At 40.5% G+C, this 21,024-nt stretch overlaps 1 protein-coding gene and 1 pseudogene across 1 annotated transcript in view; one reads left to right on the top strand and one right to left on the bottom strand.

Annotated features, from left to right (window-relative positions):
* The window catches only part of TSHR (thyroid stimulating hormone receptor), a 162,757-nt gene that overhangs the window by 102,758 nt on the left and 38,975 nt on the right, over positions 1-21,024 (top strand). Inside the window, exon 4 of the mRNA XM_028099463.2 lies at positions 18,589-18,663. Coding sequence (XP_027955264.1) covers positions 18,589-18,663 — 75 coding nt within the window. The remainder of the gene's footprint in view (positions 1-18,588; positions 18,664-21,024) is intronic.
* On the bottom strand, positions 3,995-15,167 carry LOC148163857 (zinc finger CCCH domain-containing protein 11A pseudogene; annotated as a pseudogene).

Here is a 21,024-nt window from a genome sequence, read left to right as displayed (position 1 = left end):
TTGTTTCAGAGGTATAGATCTGTGATTCAACTGTCTTGCACAATTCACAGTGCTCACCATAGCACATACCCTCTCCAATGTCCATCACCCAGCCACCCCATCCCTTCCACCCACCCCCACTCCAGCAACCCTCAGTTTGTTTCCTGAGATTAAGAATTCCTCATATCAGTGAGGTTGTATGATACATGTCTTTCTCTGATTGACTTATTTCGCTCAGCATAACACCCTCCAGTTCTATCCACGTCATTGTAAATGGCAAGATCTCATTCCTTTTGATGGCCGCATAATATTCCATTGTGTATATATACCACTTCTTCTTTATCCATTCATCTGTCGATGGACATCTTGGCTCTTTCCACAGTTTGGCTATTGTGGACATTGCTGCTATAAACATCGGGGTGCACGTACCCCTTCGGATACCTACATTTGTATCTTTGGGGTAAATACCCAGTAGCGCAATTGCTGGATCGCATGGTAGCTCTATTTTCAACTGTTTGAGGAACCTCCATACTGTTTTCCAGAGTGGCTGCACCAGCTTGCATTCCCACCAACAGTGTAGGAGGATTCCCCTTTATCCGCACCCCTCCCAACATCTGTCGTTTCCTGACTTGTAAATTTTAGCCATTCTGACTGGTGTGAGGTGGTATCTCATTGAGGTTTTGATTTGGTTTTCCCTGATGCCGAGTGATGTTGAGCACCTTTTCATGTGTCTGTTGGCCATTTGGATGTCTTCCTTGGCAAAATGTCTGTTCATGTCTTCTGCCCATTTCTTGATTAGATTATTTGTTCTTTGGGTGTTGAGTTTGATAAGTTCTGTATAGATTTTGGATACTAGCCCTTTATCTGATATGTCATTTGCAAATATCTTCTCCCATTCTGTCAGTTGTCTTTTGGTTTTGTGGACTGTTTCTTTTGCCATGCAAAAGCTTTTTATTTTGATGAAGTCCCAATAGTTCATTTTTGCCCTTGCTTCCTTTGCCTTTGGCGATCTTTCTAGGAAGAAGTTGCTGCAGCTGAGGTTGAAGAGGTTGCTGCCTGTGTTCTCCTTTAGGATTTTGATGGACTCCTGTCTCACATTTAGGTCTTTCAACCATTTTGAGTCTATTTTTGTGTGTGGTGTAAGGAAATGGTCCCGTTTCGTTCTTCTGCATGTGGCTGCCCAATTTTCCCAACACCATTTGTTGAAGAGACTGTCTTTTTTCCATTGGACATCCTTCCTGCTTTGTCAGAGATTAGTTCACTGTAGAGTTGAGGGTCTATTTCTGGGCTTTCTATTCTTCTCTATTGATCTATGTGTCTGTTTTTGTGCCAGTACCATACTGTCTTGATGATGACAGCTTTATAATAGAACTGGAAGTCCAGAATTGTGATGCCTCCAGCTTTGCTTTTCTTTTTCAATATTCCTCTGGCTATTCGGGGTCTTTTCTGGTTCCATACAAATTTTAGGATTATTTGTTCTATTTATTTGAAAAAAGTGGATGGTATTTTGATGGGGATTGCTTTGAATGTGTAGATTGCTGTAGGTAGCATTGACATCTTCACAATGTTTGTTCTTCCAATCCATGAGTATGGAACGTTTTTCCATTTCTTTGTGTCTTCCTCAATTTCTTTCATGAGTATTTTATAGTTTTCTGAGTACAGATCCTTTGCCTCTTTGGTTAGATTTATTCCTAGGTATCTTATGGTTTTGGGTGCAATTGTAAATGGGATCGACTCCTTAATTTCTCTTTCTTCCTTCTTGTTGTTGGTGTATAGGAATGCCACTGATTTCTGTGCACTGATTTTATATCCTGCCACCTTACTGAATTCCTGTATGAGTTCTAGTAGTTTTGGGGTGGAGTCTTTTGGGTTTTCCATATAAAGTATCATGTCATCTGCAAAGAGTGAGTTTGACTTCTTCTTTGTCGATTTGGATGCCTTTTATTTCTTTTTGTTGTCTGATTGCTGTGGCTGGACTTCTAATACTCTGTTGAATAGCAGTGGTGATAGTGGACATCCCTGCCACGTTCCTGACCTTAGGGGGAAAGCTCTCAGTTTTTCCCCATTGAGAATGATATTCGCTGTAGGTTTTTCATAGATGGCTTTTATGGAGGCCTTTCTTGTTTCTTGAGAAAGGCTTGAATTGCTATATACTTCCCTCTTAGGACCGCCTTTGATGCATCCCAAAGATGTTTTAACAGTTGTGTTTTCATTTTCATTTGTTTCCATAATTTTTTTTAATTCTTCTTTAATTTCCTGGTTGATCCATTCATTCTTTAGTAGAATGCTCTTTAGCCTCCATGTATTTGAGCTCTTTCCAAACTTCCTCTTGTGATTAAGTTCAAGTTTCAAAGCATTGTGATCCAAAAATACGCAGAGAATGATCCCAGTCTTTTGGTACTGGTTGAGACCTGACCTGATCTATTTTGGAGAATGTTCCATGTGCACTCGAGAAGAATGTATATTCTATTGCTTTGGGATGGAAAGCTCTGAATATATCTGTGAAGTCCATCTGGTAGAAAATCTGGTGAAACCAGAACATTCCACTCCTGCTTTGGAGAAGGGCTATTATACAACATGCGGTCAGCTGAAGATGGATTGGCAGAGAGGTGTCTATACGTAAGTTTCGAGTCATTTTTGCTTGTGCAGAATGATCTAGATCTTCCCAAGACTGAATGGGCAGTCCTGTGGCTTTCTTCCTTTTCCATATTCCCAAGAAGGCTACATGAAGTTCAACTCTTGATAAGCCACTTACAAAAGCAATTCCTTAGGAGCCAACATGACAGGTGGATCAGATTTCCCTGTGAGAAACAAAACTGGCCACCCATAGCAAAATATCATAAATGGACAAGTCTTTCTTTCCTTTTCCTTCTGATTATGTACAATGTCTCCTTTCAAGACTCTTATCCCCACCATACTTATTCCTTCACAAGTCTAAACCTTGAGGTTATATGAAAGAGACTGATATCAAGAAAAGAAAATTCAATTCAGAAATGAAGAAAACTGGAAGGTATGCAATACACCCCAGAGCACCTCAACAGTCCCTGCTATAGTATAATTCATTGTACTGCTACAGTCCAAAGATAAATATTGGCAGCTTAGAGGAGTTCATTTTTTTCCCCTCTGGTGGTTAAAGGGCACCAAAGAAATACTGGGCAAGAGGAGTTTGCTGAGAGAGTTAGAAATAAAAAATTAACCAATTTTCATCCCTGTGATAATTCAATGCCAGTAGAAGGCAAGTACTGAAGACGAGAAAGAACAACTTTCATGCTAAAAAACAAAAATTCCTCTAATCATTATGTCACCATCTCTTATTAAGAATCCAAGGAATCCCAGAAATAAAAAATTAGTTTCAGAAGACCTCTGAGGTACTTTAAAGCCTTAAAAAATTACAGTAATAATAAATTAGCCATTGCTCTCCAGAGGCTTACAGAGCAGCAGAAGCATGGAAATCAGATTCAAAAAGTTATGTACAGATTATAAGCTTCCGGAGCTGCTCAGCCTTCTCTAAAGCTTAGTTGAATCTCCAAATATCTTTAAAAAGACATACAATGTAATGCAGACGGAGTGGATCTTTTGTTTAGAGGTAGTGTGAAAGCAGTGGCAGCAGCTGGTCTTCATCCTTTTCAAACTCGGGTTACATTAATAAGTACATTAAGACAATACATAAAAGAAATAATACAGCAAAGGGGGAAAAAAGCCCAAACTGACAAATACCTCAAGGAGTGACTAAGTTCTCTTGCAGCCTTTGACTTGGATCTCCCTCTCAGTTTTTCTGTGAAGCGGTGTAAGATAGAACATTTTTCTCATAGATGCTAAACCATGGCATCAAGTGGACAAAATGGTTATCAAGGGACTGTAAAAATCTAACCCCAAGGAATCCAGGACACATAAGGGTAATTCAGAGATATACTTCTGATTTGGGACAAATTCTAGACTAAAATGATTGTCATGGGTAAATGTTATAATAGATGAAACTAAGTCCAGTTTTATTTTTTTAAATGCTCTACTGCCTTCAGCTAATCATCTCTGATAGCTCAAGCAGAAGGTCATCTTCATCTTTCCCAGGATCCAAGTCGATCTCAGCCTCTAATTTGCCTCCTGAAATCTCCCATATTAGTTTCTCAAAATCACCCTACACAGAAAGCAGGGGATTTCTTGTTGAGGTGGAGCTGAGTCGGTGAATTTTCACAGCCATCTGGGATGAAGAAGGGCTAGATACTTCCAGTGGGGAGGAATCTGAAGAGCACTGAGTTGGAGGCAGCACAAGATGGTCTCTGGCTATTTCCACCTCAGGCATATTGACTGACTTGTCCTCAGAAAGGAGTGGGATAACCGCCACAGCCACTTTTTGGTGGGACTTCCCTGTAAGATGCCGCTGGAGCTGAGTGACTTCACAGCTGCAGTGACAGCAAGGTGGACCTCCACTGCCTTGGCGTTTGGAGGCCAGTTTGGGGGATGAGACAACTTTAACCACAGATGGCTTCACATTGACTTTGGGTTTAGCTTTACCCCTTTTTTCCAAGGTCTGTGTTGCACATCTCATATTCAGTATTGAGTCCCCAGTGCCTGAGGTTTCTACCTCTGCCTTTTGGGACGACTTTGTGGGAAGCCGCTCTGTCAGGTGCCGTGTGATGCCCACCCAGTAGTGAGCACCGGCTTCTCTGCTATCTGAGTATTCCAAGAGTCTACATCTCCCCAAAGGGGTGTCAAAATTGATTTTTCCTTCTGTGAGGTTTCCCTCTCCGGCTGTTTCAGCATGTGCTTCTCTCTCATGGTCTCACGTCTCTTGACTTGAATTTTAGTGATGCCAACTCCTGTGGTCTTTACTGAAGCCTCTTTAGCCTCTGTTCTAGGAACACTGCTCTGGGAAGCAACTTCACTTACTTCTTTAAGTTTCTTCTCTTCTTTTATACCTGTTTTTTGTTTGTTTGTTTTGTTTTGTTTGTTTGTTTTGATTCAGAGGAGCTGCCTTGCCCCTGGGGGGGTGGCCTCAAGCTGAGCCTGGGAGCTGGGGCTGTTCTCAGAGCTCTGCTGTGCTCACGGTGCCGCCTCCTGTTTAATTTCCTCCAGCATCTTGATGTGCACCTCCTGCATAGACTTTGTTCCACCTGTGGGCTCCTCTGATTGTCCTTTGCTGGTAACTAACTATAGGAGGCAAAACCACTGTTTTTTTAATTTCACTATTGGTCTTTAGCTTGATGCAAGTTACATCTTTTTTGGTTTTTTGTCTCTCTGCTTCCTGCTGCCGATATTTCTTTCCAGCCAGGACCTCAGAGAAGGTTTTGATTCAGATGGTGGAGGGGCTTCTTGTTCCTAAAGTAGAATCCTCAACTTTTGGAGGTCCTTCTGTCTTGAGTTTAGGTTGCAATTCTCCACATTTCTGACTAGCTTTTTCAAGAAGAATTTCTTCTAATGTCTTCACATGGATCTCACCAACTTTAGTGACTCTCTGCTGACTCCTCAATGTTTGGAGCAGCTGACATGCCTAATCTCCCCTTCAGAGACTTGGAAACGTGAGCTTTCTTTGGTGCTTTATCAGCGTTAGTAGTTTCTGTAGCGTCTACTTTCTTCCCTAACCTCTGTGCAAGGCTACACTTTAATGGAGGATTGCTGTCCTCACCTACTGAAAATTTTCATTTTCTCAGTCTCTCAGTGAGACTCAGTATTACCAAGGGTTCTTCTCCGTGTTTGCTGGAATTATTGTCCTCACTACAGTCCGGACATTCTCTTTTTCAGGACCTGGAACGGGCTGAGGTTGGAGTAAAAGATGAAACTCGAGAAGAACCTTCACCTTGCTTCTTGGATTTTTCCTTCATTTTCTTTGACTTAATTTCCTCAAGAGTTTTTATTCAAAAATTCAAACATTCACCTTGCTTCAAATTGACCCCAGGTTTTTGGACAGAGGCTGTCCGTAATCCATTATGAACTTCAGGAGGCGGTTACGGGATGGGTGTTTTGGTTTCATCACCTTCCTCAGAAAACTGATCATCATCATCTTCATCATCATCTGCAGCATTGATTACAACTGGTAGATGGGTGGGGCTAGGAACATTTTCTAAACTGTCTACTTGCATAACATTTCGCAGCTGAGGGGAGGGATTAGACTGGACAGACAATTTGTTCTGTTGAACTGTGAGCTGGTTAGCCTTCACTTCCTCTTCTGGTGACTCAGGCACAGTGGACAACACAGTGTTGTTTGGAGGTAGGAAAAGGCCATCAACATAATGAGAGCACAGTTTAGTTTCTGACATCCCACTGGCTGATTTTCCCAGTAACAAGGAATCTCACTACATTTTTGGTCAATCTCCATGTGCCGAAACCTGCACACCTGTTGAAAACAGTGCCCTTCTTGCCATACTGTGCAAACAGTTTCATTTCCTAGTGCAACCTCACAGTGACAGAAGGGACAGCTGTCACCTTTGGTACATGTAGAATAGGAAAAACATAAAAATAAAAAAAGCAGTATTCTCCTTGATTAGGCAGGCTGGATAGATCCTCAGATCAGAAGTGGCTTCTTGTAAACAAGTCACTGCTTCCTGAAGGCGAGGACCAGCTCCAAGTCCTCTTGAAATGGGTTTAATTCTTCCAAAAGACAACTCAATCACAGAAATCGTCTTTAAAATGCAATCTTTAGCTGGTTGCTCTCAACAGGAACCTCTGTGTCTTCCCTGAGTTCCAATCTATTACGCCTTTTACTCACACTTAATACGAGTCAACTTTCCAGGAAATTTTTGGGAAGGGGATATCCTCAAATCCTAAAAAGCATCGCTATCACTAGTCCCACTGCCTCCTTCTCAAGATCCAGAATCAAGGCCTGCAAGATGTCAACAACATGGGCCTTCCCCCAAGAATCCGCACCAATTATGGGAGTGTAGGGGGTGTTCCTCAAGACAGTGTCATCAGTCTGAACTGCTGACACTGTCCCCAACTCCTGCTTGCTGCCACGTCTTCCTTCTTTCTTTGCCGCTGCCACCTGCCCTCCTCACAGCAGCAACACCCTAATGAATACATGTTTTAATCCATAGGGCAACAGCTAAAATAATTGTAAAAGAATAGATAACTAACAAGCTAATAGTAGTGAGGAATAGAATAATAAAAATTAATCACTACAAAGGGCGCACAGGTGGCTCAGTTAGTCAGTTAAATATCTGACTTTGGCTCAAGTCATGATCTCAGGGTCCTGGGATCGAGCCCTGCCTCGAGCCCTGTCTTGGGCTCTGCACTCAGTGGGGCATCTACTTTCCCACTGCTGCTCCCCCTGCTTTGCTCTCTGTCTCTGTCTCTCTTTCTCTCAAATAAATAAAATCTAAAAAAAATTACTACAAAAAGGGCAAGAAATTAGAAGTAAAGAAGAACTTCTAAAACAAATAGTAGATTTAACACCACATAATCAGTATTTACATTAATTGCATTAAATGTAAAAGGATTTAATATTCCAATTACAATACAAAGATTTCCAGGTAGGTTAATAATAATAAAAAAAATTCAGCTGTATGCTTCTTACAAGGGACATACTTTAAACACAATGATATAGAAAGACTGAAAGTGTAAGGATAAAAATGTTAACATGCAAACAATAACCAAGAGAAAATAGATATAAATATACCACTGTATATTAACCCTGAAGTCTTACTGTATATAAAAATGGAAATTTTACTATGATAAAAAGGATTACTACAGAGAGATACAATGATTCTAAATTTTAATATGTGTAGGAGAACTTCAAACCATGTAAAGGAGAAATTGACAGAACTGAAAAAATAAAATAGATACCCACCATCATAGTGGGGATTTGTTTCAATAGAGCTTTATCCGATAGAACATGCATACAAGAGAAGTAAAAATACTGATAAGAAATTAATAAGGTTTGAACAACATAATTTGCAAACTTAACCCTATTGACTTATATAAAATATTGTATCCAACAATTGCAGAGTACATATTCTTTTCAAGGACACATGGAACATTTATCAAAATTAACCATATGTAGGGCCATGAAAGCAAGTCTCAATAGCTTACAAAAAATTAAAATCAAGTTCTCTGACTAGTAAACAATGCACTTCTAAATAACCATGAGTCAAAGAAGAAATCACAATAGGCACTAGAAAATAATTTTAGCTAAATGACAATAAAAAATATGACAAATCAAAACCCATGAGATGCAGTTAAAGTCACACTCAGAAGAAAATGCATAGCTTTAAAAAGACAGAGATTTTTTTCTCTGCCCCTTTCTCCAAAAAAAAATCAAAGAAACTAATTTGTAACAAAACTCTATATACACCCTGCAGCTCTTAAAAGCAACTGTTTTGTTATTATTATGGCCTTTTCTTCATAAAGTCTCTAGTTGTTAACATTTCTCTTAGAAATATCAATTTTCTCCCTCTGAGCAAAGGAGTTAATTTCATAGAGCAAAGAAAACTACTAAATACAAAAACCAAAAAGAGGATGAGTTTGGAAGTGGGTTTTTAAAAGGATGTTTCTCTTATGTATATGAGGTATTCAGTCTAATATCTTAGAAAATAAGAGAATAACACATCTTGCATTCTCCAGATTTGCCTAATATATATCCTACATTATTATCTGCAAATGGTTTTAGTTGGCACAAAGGGTAAGTAAAGACTTTTGGACTCCTGCCACACAAATGCTTAATACCTTTATTTTGTAATCACTTATTAAGCAATGACTATAAACAAAGCATTATGCTACTCGCATGAGAGAAACAGAGCTGAGAAATCCCTCTCCTTCCCTCAAAGAATTGAGATAGTTGGAAAGCATGAGACCAAATATCAATATAGAATGATTTATCTCATCTACTCATCTACTGTCAGCCCAACGTCCCTGGCACTCCCAGCAGAGAATTAAGCCCTCTGATTTTTGTTTTTATTTTATTTATTCACTTGAAAGAGAGAGAGAGAGAGAGACAGCGAGAGAGGGAACACAGGCAGGGGGAGTGGGAGAAAGAGAAACAGGCTTCCCGCTCAGCAGGGAGCCCAACATGGGACTCGATCCCAGGACCCCGGGATCATGACCTGAGCGGAAGGCAGACACTTAACGACTGAGCCACCCAGGCGCCCGCCCTCTGATTTATTTATGAAGCAGGGCCCCTCACCAGGTTGGATTTGCTACAAGCATAGATACTGAACTAAGGTGTGCCGATGGCCAATGTCATCGTATATTGCTAGCACTTACTGAAAAGCCTCAGTGAGAACATTAGCGGTTAAAGAACATAATGTTACTCTGTTGCATGGATGTTCTTCCTCAGAGGCCTTCCCTCTCTCCCTGTCCCTTTTTCATCGGTGTGATTGGTAAATTGGCTGAGTTAAGGATATGGAAGGACTCTGGGCTCATCACCCCCACTTCTAACCATCCCTTCACTGCTTTTTCAACCTTCTCCTGCTAATGCACTATATGTTTCCTATGAGCCGGCTTCCCAGTTCTTGCTTAGATTGTGCTGATAGGAATTGCGATGGTAGAAAATATGCGCTAAAATTGTTGGTGACCTAGAGCTGGCATTCCAAAGATAAAAAGCTACCTATTCAGTCAATTAATACAGTTACATTTAACACGGTGCTGAAACTGTGGTCATTATATCTTACAGCTAGACACAGGATTCAAAATAGTAGATCATTCTATTCTTCTTCCCTTGACCTCTGGGATTCCACACTCCTGGTCATCCTCTACCATCTTGGTTGGTCTTTCTCATTCTCCTTTGCTAGTCCATGCTCCTTCCTCACTTTTAAACATTGGGGTTCCATATGACCCAGGCCTGTGTCTTTTCTTCTTACTCTACAGTTCTCCCCCCTGTGACCTTATCTAACTATTCTCAAGTTTACATACCTAGTCCAGGTCTCTCTTTTTAGCATTGGGCCATTTACCTGTCGGTCTCCTTGATGTCTTTTCTGAGATGTCTCACATATATCTCACTATTTAAATGCCCCAAACTGAAATCAGCCTCTCCCTCTGATCTACCACTCCTCCACTATTTGCTGAGCTGGTACATGGCACATCCATTTATCATACTGCATATTCCAGATACCTGAGGGGTATCACTGTACCTTTTTTCCTTATCACGCCCTTCTAATCCTTCACCATGTCCTGTTGATTCTACTATGCTAATATACAAAGAATGTACCCTCTTCTTCACTGCCATGACCTACACACAAGCTGTCATAATTTCTGGGAATTATCACATGGAAATGGAAAAGGGCTTAGCTGAGCTTTTTTTTGTCTTAAGATTTATTTATTTATTTATTTTATTTGAGAGAGAGCAGGGGGTAGGGGAAAAGGGAGAGGGAGAAAGAAACTTAAGCAGACTCTGCACTGAGCATAGAGCCCGATGCGAGGCTCACTCTCACGACCCTGAGATCAGACCTGAGCTGAAACAAGAGTTGGTTACTTAACCAGCTGTGCCACCCAGGCGCCCCTAAGCCTAGCTTTCTAACAATCACCTTCAAAGGGCCAGGCATAGAAGCACGGTTACCTTAGACCCTCTATATTGATCCAGACACCAACTAAAAAACAACCGGTGATCCCAGTGGATGCCACATGAAGCAGAAGAAAAGCCCCATTTACCACTGCCTGAAATCCTAACCCACACAATCATGAGCTCTGTAATAAAATGGTTGTTATTTTAGCCACTTAGTTTGGGGTGATTTGTTATACAACAACAGCTCTCCAAAAGAGGTAGCAATTACATATCAGTTAACAATGGCTAAAAGACATTGAGGATTTATAAGAGAAAATTACAAGAATGGCAGGTTTCTTTATAAGTTATTGAGAGTCCTAAGTGGAAATAAATCAGTTCTCCTGGGTTTTAAACTTCAGCTGGGATACAGTCTGTCCCCCCCAAATATACTTTTTTTCCCCTGAAGATTCATTTATTCATTTGAGAGAGAGAAAAAGGGAGAGAGAATCTCAAGCAGACTCCGCGCTGAGCACGAAGCCTGATGCAGGACTTGATCTCACAACCCTGAGATCACAACCTGAGCTGAAACCAAGAGTCAGACGCTCAACTAACTGTGCCATCCAGGTGCCCCCCAAATGTACATTTGTTAAAGACTTACACCTGTAAAATGATGAAACACTGACTACTTCCATCTTCTATTTCATGTTTTCTATAAAGAAGCCAATAGCACATGGATTGTTGCCATTGTTACTCTTACTAATAGCAGCTACCAATTACTGAATCCCTTTTATGGGCAAGCACTCTGCTAAAAGGGCTTCACATACCCTATCCCACTTAATCTCACTAAGCCTCAGTTTCCACTATATAAAATGAAGATGGTAATACATACCTCACAGGGCTCTTGCCCAAATTTACTCAGCTAAGAATTTTCAGAGTCAGAATTTGAAACCAAGAATGCCTCCAAAACTAATGCAAAACCATAATATCTCTTCAATTAAAAACAGAAATAAAGGAAGTGCTACCTTCAAAGGATGTTTTTACTTTTATGTGGATTTTTTGAAAATCACAAGTAAATAAAAATTCTGTAACGGGGTAGATAAAAAGTGTGATTTATGGCAGATAGTGTGATAAGATTTAATATTCACCGCTTCATTAAATTGATTCAAGTGGATTTATTGGGGGTTTCAAGAGTACCAGTTTTAGTCATGATCATTAGATAATCATGCAATTAGCTGTATGCCTCTTCCAGGCAATTTGGAAAATCATTTTTATAATGTCCTTTTTCAAGTGGAAAATCTACTGGTAAACTTACATTTTCATCAATCTGCTTTAAAAATCTGAAGATAAAAACTTTTTTTGAATTAACATCTATTATTTTTTTAATTCCTCAATAAATTAAAAGATGCATCAACATCATGAATATCACCACTCAGTTATAGATTATTTTTCCCTTAGTTATGGAACATTAGTGGTGAAATACTTCATTGATAATGACTAAAGTAGAATAATTAAGATTTCTCTCATTGAAAAGTCTTAATAATTTGGGAATAATTTCTTCTGTGAATTTATAGATTATGGCAGAAAAGTTACTGCTAGTCTAAAAATCAGGACTTTAGAGGCTAAGAACCTAGTATATACCAAGAGGTTTGTCAGACTTTATACTTTTTCTTTAAAGATTTTATTTATTTATTTGATAGAGCGAGAGGGCACAAGCAGGGGGAACAGGAGAGGGAGAAGGAGAAGCAGGCTCACCGCCAAGCAGGGAGCCCGATGCGGGGCTCGATCCCAGGACCCTGGGATCATGACCTGAGCCGAAGGCAGACGCTCAACCAACTGAGCCACCCAGGCGCCCCAGACTTTATACTTTTTGACCTAGTAATTCCACTTCAATAAATTTTCCCCAAGAAAATAGAGGAGTGAGAGGTCACCTAAAAGCCCTTTGTCTCATCATTAATTTATAATAGCAATAACTGGTAAACTATTGAAATGCTCAGCTAGAAGGGTCTAATATGAAACACTAAGCAACCATTAGAAATCTGTTGTCACAGACCATTTAATCCCAGAGGAAATACTTTTGACATAATGCTGTTTTAAAAACACAAAACATACTTAAAGACAGAAAAAAACCTGATTTTCTTTATATCATGGAATAATGAGAGGTTTCACATCTTTTGATGTGAATGTGTTTAAAACTTTTTCAATGTATAGGTATTATCTTTATAGTCAGGTGAAATAAACTTTTTAAAAAATTAAGGCTTCCTTCAATATACATCAATCTTAATATTAATACTTGATGTAAATTAATACTACATGGGTGACTTATTATGTGATAAAAAACCTTTAAAATTAATGTACTTAATTCTTAGTCCCAGTTTTCACCTCAGTACTGTGCAGCATTTAAGGTATTTAAGGTAACAAAATTATGGCTTTGCCAATACAAACATAGCTTCTTTTTAAAGTAGTTAATTAATTAGTCATTACTTCTCTCTGCCTCCCAGAGCACACGGTAAAGTTGCACATAATAAATGTCCAATAATTATTCCTTTAGTTTTAACCAGTCTCTCCCTGCTCTCCCCCCTAGAGTGAGCCGACCTAGTCAAAGACAGAGTGGCCTGCCTCCTATTTTTTTTCTTAACTAATGGTACTTAAAAGCAGACTAGAAAAAATTAAAAATCAAATTGAAGTAAGTTGAAAAGAAGCTGGGGGATGGCCAAGATCTAGGTTTTGGGCTCTTATTCACATTCGGTTTCTTATTTTACACAATGTAGTCTTACACATTATTGCATTTGTATTTCTTAAAATTCCAACTATGCCAACTGGGGCAGCTTCTCTTCTCTTCAGATATCTTATTCCAGTTCAGGATCCTTGCCTGTGCAAGCCTCCAACCTTCTCATGTCCTTTGGCCCCATCTTACTTTGCAGGTAAAAAGCCAAGTCAGTTTCATTCTTGCCCTCAATTTGTTACCCAGCTTGGCATCCTTTCTCCTCATGAACTGGAGGCATTGAGGGTGTAGGTAAATATCTCTAAGGCTAAGGATCATAGTCAAATGCCATGATCTAATGCCAGTTGAATAGTTAAGAGAGAAAAGGGGGCACAGGACAATGGAAGGGGAAAAAAGTTGGAAAGTTCCTTAATAGTAGAAGGATCTAAGCCTTCGTTTCTCTTCCCTTTGCCTCTCTCTCCCTGACCTGGGGGCTCTCTCCTGTCACTTTGCTGATTTCCCAAACTATGTGGGGTGCAGGCTGGTATGCTAAGTACCCACCACAATACCAGCTGAATTGAACAAGCCAATTTCTCTGTTCTTTGCTCTTACTAAGAATGGACAAATGGGGGCACCTGGGTGGCACAGTCGGTTAAGCATTGGACTCTTGGTTTCAGCTCAGATTGTGATCTCAGGGTCATGAGATCAAGCCCCCACCCCCCCACTACCACCTCCGTTGTCATCTGTGCTCAGTGTGGAGTCTGCTTAAGATTCTCTTCTCCTTCTGCCCTTCCCACCGACACTCGCTTGCTCTCTGTCTCTCTCAAATAAGTAAACAGATCTTAAAAAAAAAAAAAAGGAATGGATAAATGTTTCCCCGAAAAAGAAAAAGCCCAGAATCTCGTCATAGGATTAAATGAACCTAATGTATGCTAAATTATTGATCTGCTGGTTTGTGAAAACACTGCACACTTGGTATCACTGTTACATTTGTCATTGAAATGTCCATTTTATTTGAAATCCAATGAAGGGAAATTAAGCAATAAGGAGTATTTAAATTTCTTTTTAGTTCTGGTGGATGATCTCCTTTAAACACCATTAAAAAATAATAAGTAAAACAGTATTTGGAGTTAGAAGTCCTAGGTTAAGGCCCAGGGTTGCCTCTGTGTAACAGGAGATTGTCACTTACTCTTGCTAAATGTGTCTTCGTTGTTTTGTCTGCAAAATAAAGAGGATTATTACCTGCTATACTTAAGTAAGTTCTCCCAACCCCTCATGGGTAGAGCCATCCTGAGTGATAAGTATAACCAGATCCTGATTACCCTGTAATCTCCAAGGCTGGGCTTTTCTAATCAATAAGCTTCAAGATCCTCAAGTATTTCCCTGACACAGCTAAATAGCCCCACTCCATAGAAGAGCATACTTGAAGATAGAAGGGACTATCTGGCACTTTATATATTTTTTAAAATTTTTATATAGAATATATATTCCTTTGTGTTTTTTTTAAATTGGAATTTTTTATGCCTTTTATTTCATTTTTTTTAAAATTTTAAACAAGATAAAATAGGGGCACCTGGGTGGCTCATGGTTTCGGCTTGGGGAATGATTTCAGGGTCCTGGGTTTGAGCCCCGGCAAGGTGGGCAGGTGACTGTTGGGCTCCTTTCTCAGCTCAGAGAGGAGTCTGCTTCTCTTCCTCTTTTTTCTGCCCCTTCCCTTGCTCACGGGTGCATGCGCGCTCTCTCTAAAATAAATAAATATATCTTAAAAAAAATAAGATAAAATAAAAAGTGAAAAGTACACATTCCTAGCTTCCAAACCTACCTACCAGAGACAACCACAATGAACACTATGTTCTGTATTTTAAGAATTTTATCGATGCTTAATTTTATCGATGCTTGGGTAGTCTAGTAACTGTCAGAAATACACAAAAATACAACTCTGTAACAGCCCTAAGGGAACTGAAGGTTATTTCTCACTCGTGGGACAGTCCTGGGTAGAGGGGTAGGCGGGCGGGCAGGTCGGTGCTCATCCATGCAGTCGCTCAGGGACCCCGGCTGCGGATCCAGGGGCCCTGCCATCCTCACCTCTTATTCATACTCACTCTGGGGGACAGCTCTATGCTAACCCGCCATGCTGGAATTATATACATGTTTTCTTTCTCTCGGTGTCCCCAGTGTCCTGGCAACATAGCTGGCCTCCTGCACTCTTGGGCTGTAATGGCTTAACTCAAAATTGTGCGATTCAAATTCACCCTCCCACACAGGCTTGGAACTTACTCAAATTTGGACCCCTCTTTCACCCTTTTCCTCCCTTCAGAGGTTTGTGAGTGCTACTCCTCTCTGCTTTCCGTCATTGAAAAGGTTATCCCAGCTGCATTCACTTCTGACATCTGTCTCCATTTAGCTAAGGTAGCGGTTCATGCCCCCTCCCTTTCTGTACTTCAGCAGAGATTTTGTTTTCCTGGGTTTGAGATATAATTGACATGTAACACTGTGTAAGGTTAAGGCGTACAAGGTGTTGATTTGACACACATTACTGCAAAATGATTACTACCATAACATTAGCTAACACTTCCATCCTGTCACATTTCTTTTTTGGGGTTGAAGACACTTAAGATCTTTCTTAGCAACTTTCAAGGATGTAACGCAGTATTTTTACTATATTATTAGCTATAATCACCATGCTGTCCGTCAGACCCCTAGAATTTGTTCATCTTATAAATGGATGTATGCTTTGACCCCATCCCTCCCCAGCCCCTAGAAACCACCACTCTACTTTCTATTTCTCTGAGCTTGGCTTTTTTAGATTCCACATATAAGTGAGGTCATATAGTATTTCTCTTTCTCTCAGTGGGGATTTCTTTTTTAAGTCACTTGTGAGCATGAGCAGCTGACTATCTTCTTACCTCAGAAAGCGGCTTCTTTTCCTTGATGTTTTCTTGTGGTAAACTCTTGCCTAGCTTAGATTTCCCCTAAGAAATCCACCTCTTTTGTGTTTCCCTTCTCCCCGAAGCCTCGCCCACCTCTTTCAACCATGTGGGTTGCAGCCTACGTTAGTCAGCTGGAACCCACAGCAGTTTCTCATTTCTTATTCGCTACCTCTAAAGCTGGTTGGGCTGGCTGCCTTTCACTGTGACATTCTCTTGGGCCACTCTCTCAAGTCCGGCTTGTTCATGGAGCAGTTTGCCAGACCGCAAGCCACACTCAGTTTCCAAACTCTCCTAGTTTATATTTGATGGACAGCAGTTCAAACCCTTCTCCCCACATGGAAAGCTCTGGTGAGGAGTTTATTGCTCAACATGCAGAGAGAGGGCACCTAACTTGGCAGCGTCTAAAAGTATCTTAGAGGGGCAAGTTGGGAACAGCTATGGGATTGTGCAGTAAGGTAGCCAACCATCCCAGTTTACCCAGGACAGACAGAGCTCCAGAAATACAGGGCTTTTAGTTTCAAACGAGGACAAAATTTTAAATCTACTTTAAAGTGGTTCTTTCCATGCAGGAGCTTGATTTTGAGGTGAGGGATTCTAAGGGTCTTGGGATATAAATTGTTGAAGCATGGATCTGTCTTTCAAGAGGTTCCAGTAAAGAATAATAAAGTTAGCTGTCTGGGCAAAAATTATGCTAATGAAGACAATGGACCAGTAAGTTTATATTAATAAGACAGTAAGTTGAGGTGGAGGCAAGATAGTTTCCTTTATTATTATTATTATTATTATTATTATTATGTTATTTTTGAGAAAGCAAGTGCATGAGCAGGGGGGTGGGGGGTGGGGTGCAGGGGCAGAGCGAGAGAGAGATAATCTTAAGCAGGCTCCAGGCCCAGGGCTGAGTCTGACACAGGCCTTGATCTCACAACCCTGAGATCATGACCTGAGCCAAAATCAGGAGTCCAACATTTAACCAACTGAACCATCCAGGCGCCCCAATAGTTTCTGATTCTATCCTCTCTTTCTCAAGATCTGTTTCATACTCCACATCCTTAGTCAAACACCACTCCCAGTGTTTTGTTTTGTTTTTTTATTTTGTATGAACACTGCAGCACCCCTAGCCTCAAGTCTCTGATGTCTGTTCTAGCTTTCATTCCACTGAGGAGAATAACAATAATAAAACTATTGTTCATAGAGCCTTCACTGTGTGCTGGGCTACATGTCATACCCTTTATAGACATTATTTCATTTTCACAAGAGTCCTATGAAAGATGTGCTATTATTATCCCTATTTTATAGATGAGGGAATGATGGCTCAGAGAGGTCAAGACACTTGCCCAAGGTTATGTAGCCAGAAAGAAGAGGCAGAGTCAACACTGGATCTCAGTTCCATCTGACCGTTCAGCAATAAAAAGGAGCAAACTACTACTAAGTACTACAATGTGTATGAACTTCACAGACATCACGCTAAGTGAAAGAAGCCAAATGAGGAAGATTACGTATTTGCAATTTCAGTTATATGAAATGTCTAGATAGGGTAAATTCAGAGGTAGAAAGCAGGTCCATGGTTCCTAGGCATGGGGGAGGGGTGGGAATTAACTGCAAATGGGCAAATGGGGTTTTGTCATTGATAGAAATGTTCTAAAACTGGGGTGTGATGATGGTTGCACAGTTCTATAAATTTACTAGAAATTACCTCATTGTATACCAGGAGTACATGAATTTTATGAACGTTCTCCTTCAGTAAAACCATTTTTAAGAGTCCAGGGCCAGATTCTAAGTCTTCTCGTTGTTACTATCAGCGAGTGGATGCAGGTTCCTTTAGCCCTTGGTGCCATCCCTAAGGGGAAAGGATACAGGTCTTACTGGGTTCTTCTGTCCTCTACATATAAGCATAGAGAGTGCCTTTAAACTCTTTCAACCAATCTACATATGTTGAATACCTTCCATTTTACTGAGGAGAACCTCTTTCTCACAGTCATGAACTTCACTAATGCTAACTGTACATTTTGATCAGCTTGTAAATAACCCTAAGTATGTAAGTTGCCGACATACATGATATCCCACTGGTATAGAGAAATCAACTCAAATGAACTGTTAAGACTCACTACAGCCACTACCTCTGAAATAGCGATTGACAGAGGAAACTCACTGCCCTTACTGCCTTGCTATCATCCATCATTTAGTCTGCTCAGCTTCCCACTCCAGGGCCAGGATACATGCTGTTGTTAGTAATAGAGATATCTGTTCTTAACGAACCATTGGAGGGGCTTTTCTTGTCTATTTAAATATAAAAAGTTGGGGGTGGTGGGAAAGGCTGTGAGACTACAATTAAGAGAAAGGTCACCCATACCTTCAAATGGACTGGAACTAAGTCAGTGATGGGGAGGGCTGAATATAGCCTGTGTGTCCCTGGGAGGAGCTTGCTGCCTGCCGATGGGACCGATTCCCAGCAGAAACAGTCCCTGGGGCCCCGCATCATGAACATTTGTTAAACCTGATTCACACTATTTTAACTTTGGTAAGAACAGAAATGGGTATTGTGGTGAATGTGTTTCCTATAATGCTTACAGAGAGATTCGGAATACCAGAAGCTTAACTTCCATAGACCCTGATGCCCTAAAAGAGCTCCCCCTCTTGAAGTTCCTGTAAGTATTAACACCTGTCCCATCCTACACTTTTTTTTTTTTTATGAGAGAATTATAATGCTGTTGTCTGCCAGGAGTCTCCCTAGGATGATGTGGGTGGCCAAGGTCATTTTAGTGGTATATGGTCTGAGACAAATCACATTCTGTGACTTACTCCCCACCCTTTCCCATCAGAAAAGGTATCGGGTGAAATGATTTACGTTTGAAAAACCTATTTAAATGTCAGCTGGGACCAAAGACCTGATCTTTGAGGGAGACATGATGGAGAAAATACCATGATGTATACATAGTCTTTAAATGCAGTGTAACAACAAAACAAAAAACTCTGGCAGTCCATTGGTTAATTTTATTAGGAAATGGGTTTCACAACAATATTAAAGTGACTGTTACACAGAGGAAAAAAGCCACAAAGGACAAAATCCAAACTCTTAGAGGTTGGGGGGACAAAAATGGGAAAGACAACACTATTGCTTTGCTTTGGTGACACATTATGAGCTAACTATAAACTCCCTGACAGCAGGAACCACAGCACTTGACTCTCTATTCCATCTGTACAGCCTGGTACAGAGTAGGTGCTCAATAAAAACGTGGTCAATGGATATGTATGTATGGCCTCAGGTCCTCTAGACACCAGCGGAAGAACCCGCCCCTTCTTCCCTTCTTTCCTGCCCACAGGCATTGTAAAAGATTAGAACACAAAAACATTATGAGAGGAAACAATTAAAATCAACCTTCATCCCAAGACCCAGAAATAATCATTATTAACATATTAGTTTGTTTCCACCTAGGGCTTTTAAATAAAAGTGGACATCCATATATATTTTATGAATGAAGTTTTTAAGGATGAATAGAAGTTATCCAGGAAAAGAAGAGGGAGAGGTAGAAGAAAAATACAGGTGGAGGGACTAGCATGATAAAGATACAAAGGTGTGGGACCATATGGCTCATTTGGGGCCCTAAAAATAGTTCAGTATTAAAGAGGTGGGAGTGGGAGATGGCAGAGAGAATAGAAGAGGAGAGTGATGGGAAATGTTGCTGGAGGGATATCTGGGAAGTAATAAAAATTTATGGGACAAGGCAGTCACTCCTGTGTGGACCTTGAGTTTCAGTCAATCAGTAATTCTTTGATAAGATGATCCCTTAGTATGCGCGGGGCTCTGTGGGGAACCTGCAAGATAATAAAACATTGTCCTTACCTTCAAGAAGCTTAAAATCTAGTTGGGAAGATACTACATATAAAATTAAAAAGTTCCTCTCCCAATAGAAAATAATGATAAGGGATAAATAAGAGGTACATACATTATTTGGGGGTACAGTTAATTAGGGGCCACATCAAAAAGGAGATGGACTTGTTTGGGGTTTTCAAGAAAAGAGAGGTCCTGGTCCTTAATCTGGCATTTCCAGCCCCACTATATGGTCCCCACTTAACTCCAGGGCCTCCCCCCACCGCACACACTTCCACATGAACCTCTCTTGCAATCGACTAGTTTGTTCACTGTTTGTTTCCTGTTCTTCGAATATTCTTTATGGAATCTCCACTCTCTCCTTTGCTATCTGCTCCCTGGTGGTCTAGTGGTTAGGATTTGGCGCTCTCCTTTGCTATCTGGGATATCCCATGTGCTCTTGTGAGACCTCTGGCTCCCGTTTTCTCTTCAAATCTTACGTTTTGCCCTCTAAAAAGAGCCAGGTCAGAATTTGCCTAAAAAGGTGTATCAGTGGAATCAGAGTGTTCTCTGTGGGAAGACTTTCTTTACAGCTTTACTGGTAGTGTCTAAGTCTCACCCCATGCCATGCCATGCCTCTCAAAAAAAAAAAAAAAAAAAAAAAAAATCCCATTTCCACTACCTACTTTCTAGTAGCTGCAACAAATGTTAAATTAACCAGGAGCCTGAGAGTGGCTATATTTGTGTTGTGTGATGTACATCTTTTAGTCTTGACATTTTGCCCTGATGACACAAACTTTGGAAAGTGAAGACATTGTCTTTGATAGACTTTATCCCTTGTCTAGACGTATTTTCTAAATGGCACTGCTGCTGTCCTACTCCTAGGAGACTGCCAGGGGAAAATGATTCCTGGCAAAATAATGAGCACAATATAATGTGAAGGTTGAAAGAGGAAGCCTGGCTTGGAGCTGGGTATTATATTGTCTTACTGCCCCATCCTCCCCTTATTCCACTGCCCCTCCCCCATAATGCCCTCCAATTAAAACAGGGAAATATCACACACACACACGCACACATGGAAAGAAACCTAAATTCCTATTTCTAGGAAGCCTACTTGGTTGAAACAATCCTCATACTCTTCTAAACAGAAAAAAAAAATGTATTGACACTGGTGGACTGAATTAGATTCGTGTACCTT

Source organism: Eumetopias jubatus, unplaced genomic scaffold (genome assembly GCF_037043125.1).
Source record: "Eumetopias jubatus isolate StellerSeaLion01/CBP00866 unplaced genomic scaffold, mEumJub1_p1.0 scaffold_7, whole genome shotgun sequence".
Taxonomy (NCBI): domain Eukaryota; kingdom Metazoa; phylum Chordata; class Mammalia; order Carnivora; family Otariidae; genus Eumetopias; species Eumetopias jubatus.
This window is presented reverse-complemented; position numbering and strand designations above follow the sequence as displayed.